This window comes from Musa acuminata, chromosome BXJ3-1 (assembly GCF_036884655.1).
Source record: "Musa acuminata AAA Group cultivar baxijiao chromosome BXJ3-1, Cavendish_Baxijiao_AAA, whole genome shotgun sequence".
Lineage (NCBI taxonomy): Eukaryota > Viridiplantae > Streptophyta > Magnoliopsida > Zingiberales > Musaceae > Musa > Musa acuminata.
Genome location: NC_088349.1, coordinates 16,686,538 through 16,695,198, shown reverse-complemented (window position 1 = coordinate 16,695,198; position 8,661 = coordinate 16,686,538). Strand labels below are relative to the sequence as shown.

The 8,661-nt window shown below is 40.9% G+C and overlaps 1 protein-coding gene across 1 annotated transcript; it reads right to left on the bottom strand.

Moving 5' to 3' along the window:
• Window positions 1-310: 310 nt before the first annotated feature.
• On the bottom strand, window positions 311-808 carry LOC135629214 (uncharacterized). The gene has a single exon (XM_065136409.1). The coding sequence runs from the start codon at window positions 806-808 to the stop codon at window positions 311-313; it is 498 nt and encodes a 165-aa protein (XP_064992481.1).
• Window positions 809-8,661: the final 7,853 nt, after the last annotated feature.

The window sequence follows — 8,661 nt, the reverse complement described above, 5'->3', positions numbered from 1 at the left end:
TTCCATTAAGTTTTTTAACGAGGACTACATTCGACAGTCATCGAGGATATTTCACTTTCGTAATGAATCCTGCTTTTTTAAGGCGGTCGACCTCGTTGCTGATCACCTTCTGTCGGTCAGGAGCGAATCTCCTTAGCCTTTGCCTTACCGACCAAGCCATTGGGTCGATGTTAAGCTGGTGTTGGGTCACGCTTGGGTCGATCCCAAGTATCTCCTCTGGGGACCATGTAAATACATCAATGTTCTCCCTTAAGAAATCAATGAGCTGGAGCTGATCCGCTTTAGGGAGTATCGTCCCAACCTTCACGGTCTAATCGGGTCGGCTCCTTTTTAAGGGTACCTCAGTGATTGGCTCGGGTGGCTCCAGACTCTCCGACCCTACTGCCCCTCCTCGGGCGTCCGTAACTTGGCGGGGGCACGACTTTCTTGGGAGAGCCACCGCTATAAGATAGCACCGCCTTGATTCTCCCGGATCACTTCGGGACTCCCCAATCCCCATTGGGGTTGGGAATTTAATAGTCCAATGATAGGTGGACACCACTGCCTTCAGCTTGTTGAGTGTCGGCCGGCCAAGGATGACGTTATAGGCCGAGGGCAGATCGACTACCATGAAGGTGGTCATTATCATCTTAGCCCTCAGCTCTTCCCCGATGGTAACAGGGAGAGCGGTGGTGCCGAGCGGGGAAATAGAGTCACCCGTGAACCCGGTGAGCGTTGATGCCATGGGTTTAAGGTCCTCGTCGGTCAAGTCGAGTTTCCTGAAGGCATCGAGGTAGAGCATGTCGGCGGAGCTCCCAGTGTCCACCATTACCCTTTTGACCCAAGCATTGGCTATCCGAATGGATATCACCAAAGCATCATCGTGATGGGATCACTCAGTCTCTTCTGGCCTGAAAATAATTTCAAGCTCGAGCTCGATTCGGGGGCATTGCTCAACCGCGCTTTGGGCGTAGGCCTTCCTCGCTGTTGAGCTGCTGTCGTCGGCTGCCGGTCCCCCGGAGATGACGTTGATCTGCCTCTCGATGGACCCCTTGGGCTGCGGGGTCGCTTCTCGAGGTTCTTTGAGTTAGCACCCAAGGTGGCCTCTTCGGATCAGGTCCTCGATTTGATTTTGGAGGTTGCGGTAGGTCTCCGTATCATGGTCGTAGTCTTAATGGAACCTGCAATATTTGGATCAATTTTTGTGAGTAGCTTTCAGGGGGTTGGGCTGCCGCAAACGGCCTTTTTCCCTGATTTGGAGAAAGATCTCGGTACGAGATGCGTTTAGGGGGAGAGGCGATGGTCTCGATACCGACGGCTCTAGTCAATCGGGCCTTCTATGTGGTCGCATCAACGCTGTCGTGGTCGTCCCATGGGATTGTTCCACCCTTGGCCTTTTCCCGTCCATGCATTTTCCCACCACTAGAGCTTCGGCGGCGATGTACTGGTTGGCATGCTGTAGCATCTCGGGGACGGTTGCGGGCGACTTCTCGACCAGCGACCAAAAGAGCCTTGAAGGCTTCAAGCCCATTAGGAATGCCTGCATAATTAAAGAGGGGTGAGCGTCCAGGAATCCTCGGATTTTAGTGGTGAAGTGTGCCACAAATTGGGAGAGTGACTCGTCTTCGCATTGGGACAACGCAAGTAAAACGGCCATGGAAGGCCTGGGCCGCATGCTAGCGAGGAAATTCTACTCGAACTCCCTTGCGAGCTGGTCGAAGGATGAGATTGAGGAGGGACACAACCGACTGAACCACGTTCGAGCTGGTCCCCTGAAGGTGGTTGGAAATGCGCGGCACATTAGGGCATCAGACGTGCCGTAGAGGGCCATCTGAGCTCGGAATGTGGCGACGTGCTCCGTGGGGTCGGAGCCACCATCATATGCCTCTGATGCTGGTAACCTGAGGTTGAGGGGGATGGGCTTGTCCCATATTTCTTGAATGAAAGGTGATCCGCCTGAGCTGCTTTCGCCCGCCTCGCCCTGCGACTTCCGGAGCTCGCGTTGGAATTCATCCAAGCACTAGTTGACCCGAGACAGCTAGTTCCTAAACGAGTCATTCGCTGAGTCGGACGATATGGTTTCTGACTCAGGGTGGGGTGCGGTGGAGCAATCTGGTCGGGTGCGGGAGTGCCCTGCTCGTGTGGGCCTCTTGGGTCCGCCATGTGCTCACATGCTTCACCCGTCCCGACTTGCTCCTTACTTGGCCCTTGGAGTATTGGCTCGATCGAGGGAGCTACTAGCCGGACAATCTGAGCAATGAGGGGTACGAGGGTCTGCATCATCCCAGACATCGCTTGCACTTGCTTAGTCAAGCTGAGGAATGCCTCGGTGGCACGGCCGAGGTTCCCACAGGAAGTTCGGGAGGCGACCACCCTGGGTCATTGAATAGATGTCAGTAGCAATTTGGCGTCATGGTCGGAATCCCCCCGTCTCTGAGAACGGGCAGGGATGGCTCTCCAAGCCTGACAGAGGGGTGACCAGCCATCGGTTCTCCCTCGGGAAAAGCCTCGGCGGGATGCTCCTGCGACATGGCCCTCCTTCTAGTGCCAAAATGTTAGTGAACAAAGGTGCCGTGGTTGTTGAGTCAGCACAGCTAGGTCCATGGGTCGATGTCGGGAGTTCTCTATTGGCTGAGTTGGACACCTAGGTGGGTCGGGCCTTCGTGACGGGGTGTTGGTCAGCGTTTGTTGGTCCGAGCATTGTCTGCGTCGAGCTGCGTCTCTTCGTTCCCAAGATAGGTGACAGCTCGCCCTCCCTCACTGGGTGGCGATTTCCAGGTCGAGGCACTCGTGGCCTGGGGTGACCGCTTTCCTGCAAAAAAAAAAAGGCCTTTGTCGGGTGATTCCCGACTGTGGCCCCTCCAATGAGCAAATCAGTTGTTGGTGGAATTGTTTTTCCCCCCGGGCCGGATGCCAGCCAAAGGTCTTTATACTATTGTCCGAGGGTCAGTCCTACACGGGTTGGTGTAGTGGATGTGCCAAACAGTGCCTTGGTACGGATTCTGACTTGTCGTATCTTGGGGGGCGGTGCCGTCCCAGGATTCCCGAGACATGCCAAGCAACGGCTTGGTACGGATTTTGACCTAGCGTGTGACACCGACTGTGACATGTCTTGGACCCAAAATAGGCTCTATCAGTATATATACTTTATATATCTCTAGGTTTTGATGGGTGAAAACAACATAGCACTTACTATGTTCTTGAGTTTCTGTTATGATGTCTAGAAAAATTAAGAGAAAATATATAAATTTTTTGAGATTTATGTGAGAGGATACATGAGAGGAGTTGAGTTGTGCTTAGGTGAAAATAACTGAAAGTTTTACGATTGTCCTTGCATGGTGAAGATTTTGATTTTATAGAGAGTTATCATAAATTTTAAGTTGATTTTTAAATTTGTATTTTATTTATTAATTTCGAAGATTTTTTTTTTGGTTTAGATTCTTTTAGTTAACGTGGGTGGTGATGGTTTATGGGGTGTGGACAAAAATCAATCAGTTAGTATTGCATCTTCTTTTTTCTCGATCAATCTTATTTTTCTCATATTTAAGATGATTCATATACTTAACCATAACAAACCAATACCTTGGTTCTTGCATATTATATATCAATCTATAGTCTAACCTTCAAGCTTATACTCTTCTTGTAAATGACATAAGAATTTCTTATTTCACTTAAAGAATTCTTTTATTTCAAAAAATAATAAGTAGTGCATCTTTTGAATAAATGATGTGCTGGTAAGGTTTTAGGTTGTCATTAGGAAATCTAATATAAAGAGAAATAAACTTTATATATGAACAAATACTAGCAAGCCGTAACACGAAGCAGAATTAAATAAAATCACAATCAAATAGAATACCAAGATTTATATGAAAAATTCCTCCAACGGGAAGGATAAAAACCACGGGACAAACTAGAGATAATCCACTATAAGAATAATGAATATACAAATCTTAGTATTTTGTTCAAAACCTAAGCAACAAACTCAAGAGAATAATTGGGATACAATGATTATGTCATTGTACACAATATCAAAATTTTTCTCAAGTAATCACAGCAAGAATATACTATAGATCTAATCTTTCCTTCTCTTGTTTTTCTACCCTTTTCTTCTCTTTTTTGAATCAAGATGCTGCTATAATTTTTTGCCTCGTTGCTATAGTATTTTTCCCTCCTATTTTTGTAGTCATCACACCCCCCTTATTAGATCTAGGATTATGTGAAAATGGGGATAGGCTATGGGATGTTAAAGCCCACTATAGGCTAAACTCGTGGGCTGTCAGCCCAACATGTATCACTTTCTAAAATTTAAGTATAACCTACTTTGTAATATAATTAACAATAGATATTATAAAATATATAATTAATATAAAGGGAGAGAGCAAAAGAAATTAGATCAAAGGAGATAAAAGTTATGTCAAAAGAAAGTCGTGTTTTCTTGTAAGAAACCCTCCGATAAGAGTAAGGAATGGTCTTCTTGTCCTTCGTCTAGTATGATGGATTACTAAGGTAATACCATGTCGTTAGCCATTAATGCGAGATAGATTAGGGTGCACTTATGGCATGATATTATCGGGGAGCCGATGACTCAAAGTCCTGCTTAGGTGTCTACTTCTATGGCGGATGAGCTGGAATGAGATAAGATTATCCCTATCATCCAATAAAAAATTTATAATTTTTTAGTCAAATCTAATGTACTTAAAATAATTTTTATATATTATGATCAAGAGTGGCACTAAGAGGGGGGGGTGAATTAGTGCAGCGGAAAACTTTCACGATTTCAAAAGTCTACGTTTCGATTAAAACCGATTCCGATGAAAATCGTTTCATAAGGAGTTTAACTTGAAAGCGTATGTGAGTATAGAGAAGGCAGTAAGAAGGTAATATAGCTTGCAGTAATGAAACTTGCATAAATTGAAAAGCAAACCAGAATTTAGAGTGGTTCGGTCTTTGTGACCTACATCCACTTTCGAATTCCTCCTCCGTCGAGGTCACCGGCATCCACTAAAGACCTTTCTTCAATAGACGAAGACCAACCACCTCTTACAGTGCTTTCTCCTTTTCACGAGTTTAGGAGAGAACCCTTATAAGTCTCACACCTCTCTTGAATGATCTCAAAACTTAGAAAGGGAGGAGGAGAACTCTAGCACTTATTTATAATACTTTTATACCCCAACAACTCAAGATTATCTCAATGCTTTCATGCCCTTTCATACAGAAAAGGATAGGATTTTTATAGGCCCCAATGGCTTCAAAAATGAAGCCAAAAAGTGTCTAATCCAAGATTTTCGGGGTCCTGGCGGTACCACCGCCATTACTGGGCAGGTACCACCACCTAACACCTGACACTGAGCGGTACCATCGCCTGACAGAGATCGGAGACCGAGCTCTGACGGTACCATCGCCTGACAAGGGCGATACCACCGTTGGCAGCAATAACTGTTAGCGATACCATCGCCCAGTTTGGGCGATACCATCGCTCAAACCACTTAGGAGATTAGGTCTTCTAGGCGGTGCCACCATCGGCCATGTTTTCAAGGGCTGATTGGGCTGTTCAATATGGCCCAAATCAGCCCTATTAAGGGCCCAATTGGCCCCTAATTAAATTAGTGGGATTATCTCCCAATCCTAACTTAGTTTATGCTCTAACTACGATAATTAAGATATGATCACAGCTCTTCTTGTTATAATGCGTCAATTGCTCTTCCGGTGAGCTTCCGATGAACTCTCGGCAATGCTCCGGTAGACTCCTGACAAGCTCCTAGACTTTACGATGATCTTCTTAGCAAGTTCTGATGAGCTTCTTTGGCAAGCTCTTTGACTTCTCGGTTGGTTCCGGCAGAACTTTCGACGAACGTCCGGACTTCCAACAAACTCTCGAACTCCCAACGTGATCTCGATCTTGACCCCGGCATAACACCTGCTTTATGTCTTACTGCTATCATAGTTAATCCTGCACACTTTTCTCAACATATAGATTAGATCAAATAAATTATAATTGACTTCATCATCAAAATCCGAGATTCAATAATCTCCCCCTTTTTTATGATGATAATCAATTGATGATGGAGTTAACTTTAACTCCCCCTATCTATATTCCATACTTAGAGAAAAGACACTCTTGAATTCAAAACCTTTGAATTCAAGTATCAAACTGATAAGTTAGATTCATTTAAACTTATCAATATGTACATCATAATTACTATCATAATCTAACATTATCAAAATGATGTCAAGGCATGACATCCATTTTCAAGTATGATATTTCAAATATGAAAGATGATAAAGATAGTAATTCATCATTCTATGGCGAGATATCAATTGTAAAATAGCAAGTTAAGCTCTAGATATCTTATCATAATGAAGAAAATTTATCAAGCAAACATTTCAAGTTTATATGATGAAATACATTGCATACATTTGTCATCAATTTACCACATTTTGGTATTATTTCTCCCCCATTGTCATCAATAAAAAGGAGAACGATTCAACAATTCAAGTGAGGTAAAAATTCATGCCACATTTCAATTTGTATACTAATCATATTTCAAGAATTCATGACATGGTATCATTCAAAAGTTCTTATATTAAAAGTTATAAATATTAAAGAGATAGCTTCCACCAACTTCACTTTTTTTCATCAAAACTTGGCATAGAAGAAGGAAAGTAAGAAGGAAATCCATTAAGAATCAATTTTGTGAAATGATTTGAATCAAGTCAAAAATGATAAAAGAATTTCATTAAATCATGCTTCAATTTTCATAATGATCAAGATATTCATGTGAAATCAAATCAACTCCAATTGTTAGGATCAAGATATTCATGTGAAATTGACTCAACTACAATTGTTAGGATCAAGATATTCATATAAAATCAACTCCTCACTCTTGCAAGTGTTCATCTCATACTAAAAATTTATCTTTCAAGGATCAAGATATCCATTTATAAAATTCATCTTTCATGAGAAACTAAGAAATGTCATATGAAAAAGAAATTCATAAGTCAAATCCATTTCTCATTAAAAAAAATTCACAAGAGATAAACCCGTGAGAGATGTATTTATCAATGAAATCCATGAAATGATTAAGTGTATCAAAAATCATTAAGTGATGGAGCAAAGGTATGAAGTAAACTTGATACCAAGGAAGATAAAAATGAAATAAGTTCATGAAAGCTCCATTTATGAAATACAAAAAGATAGTCCGGAAGAGATACATCAAATTCATACTTTTGGACAAATTAACATTCCTAACTCTCTTATAATAAAATCATATTATTCTTCACTTAAATATTTTATAAAGATATCGACTAATTGATGTTTCGTATCGATAAATTCTAAGATTACATCATGATTATTAACATGATCTTATATAAAGTGATGCCTAATATCAATATGTTTAGTTCCAGAGTGTTGAATGAGATTTTTTGTTAAATATATTGAACTTGTATTATCACATTTTATGAGAATGTTTTTAAGATGAATCTTATAATTCTCTAAAGTATTTTTTATCCACACAACTTGTGAATAACATGTACTAGCTGCAATGTACTCAGCTTCGGTTGTAGATAGTGCAACCGAGTTTTGTTTCTTCCAAGACCAAGAAACAAGTGTGTGTCCTAAAAATTGACATGTTCCAAATGTGCTTTTTCTATCTAATCTACATCCAGCAAAATCCGCATCAGCATATGCAATTAGTTCAAAGTTCTCGAATTTTGGATACCATAATCCTAGATTAGTGGTACCTTTAAGATATCTAAGAATTATCTTAACTGCTTTAAGATGAGATATCTTAGGATTAGATTGAAACCTAACATAAAGACCTATACTAAACATGATATCCGGTCTAGTTGCTGCGAGGTATAGTAAACTTCTTATCATACCGCTATAAGCTTTTTGATTAAAGCTTTCTCCACTTTCATCAATGTCTAACTTAGTGGAGGTACTCATGGGAGTATTGATAGCCTTTGAACTATCCATATTAAACCTTTTTAGCAAATCTAAAGTATATTTTGTTTGACTAAGAAAAATGTCACTACTTAGTTGTTTGATTTGTAAGCCTAAAAAGAAAGTTAATTCCCCCATCAAACTCATTTCAAATTCAAGACTCATACTTTTAACAAATGATTCATAAAGAGATTCATTCATGGAATCGAAAATAATATCATCAACATAAATTTGAACAATAAGAAAATTATTTTTAAATTTTTTGATAAATAATGTAGTATCGACCTTGCCTTTAGAGAAATTATTATGAATTAGAAATGAACTAAGCCTCTCGTACCAAGCCCTTGGGACTTGTTTCAATCCATATAGAGCTTTAGTCAATTTAAACACATGATTAGGGAAATCATCATTCTCAAATCAGGGAGGTTGTTTAACATAAACTTCTTCGGAAATAAAGCCATTAAGAAAAGTACTTTTAACATCCATTTAAAATAATTTAAAATTATTACTATTAGCATAGGCAATGAGCATCCTTATGGCTTCTAATCGAGCCACAAGAGCGAAGGTTTCTTCATAATCGATACCTTCTTCTTGGTTAAAACCTTTGGCCACTAATCTAGCCTTGTTTCTAACCACGATACCAGATTCATCTTGCTTGTTTCTGAAGACACATTTAGTACCAATAACTAAATGGTCATTTGGCCTTAGAACAAGCTTCTACACCTCATTTCTCTCAAATT

Bases quoted from the DNA above. Each gene is read 5' to 3' on its own strand.
- LOC135629214 (XM_065136409.1), bottom strand. From the start codon at position 808: ATGGTGGACACTGGGAGCTCCGCCGACATGCTCTACCTCGATGCCTTC.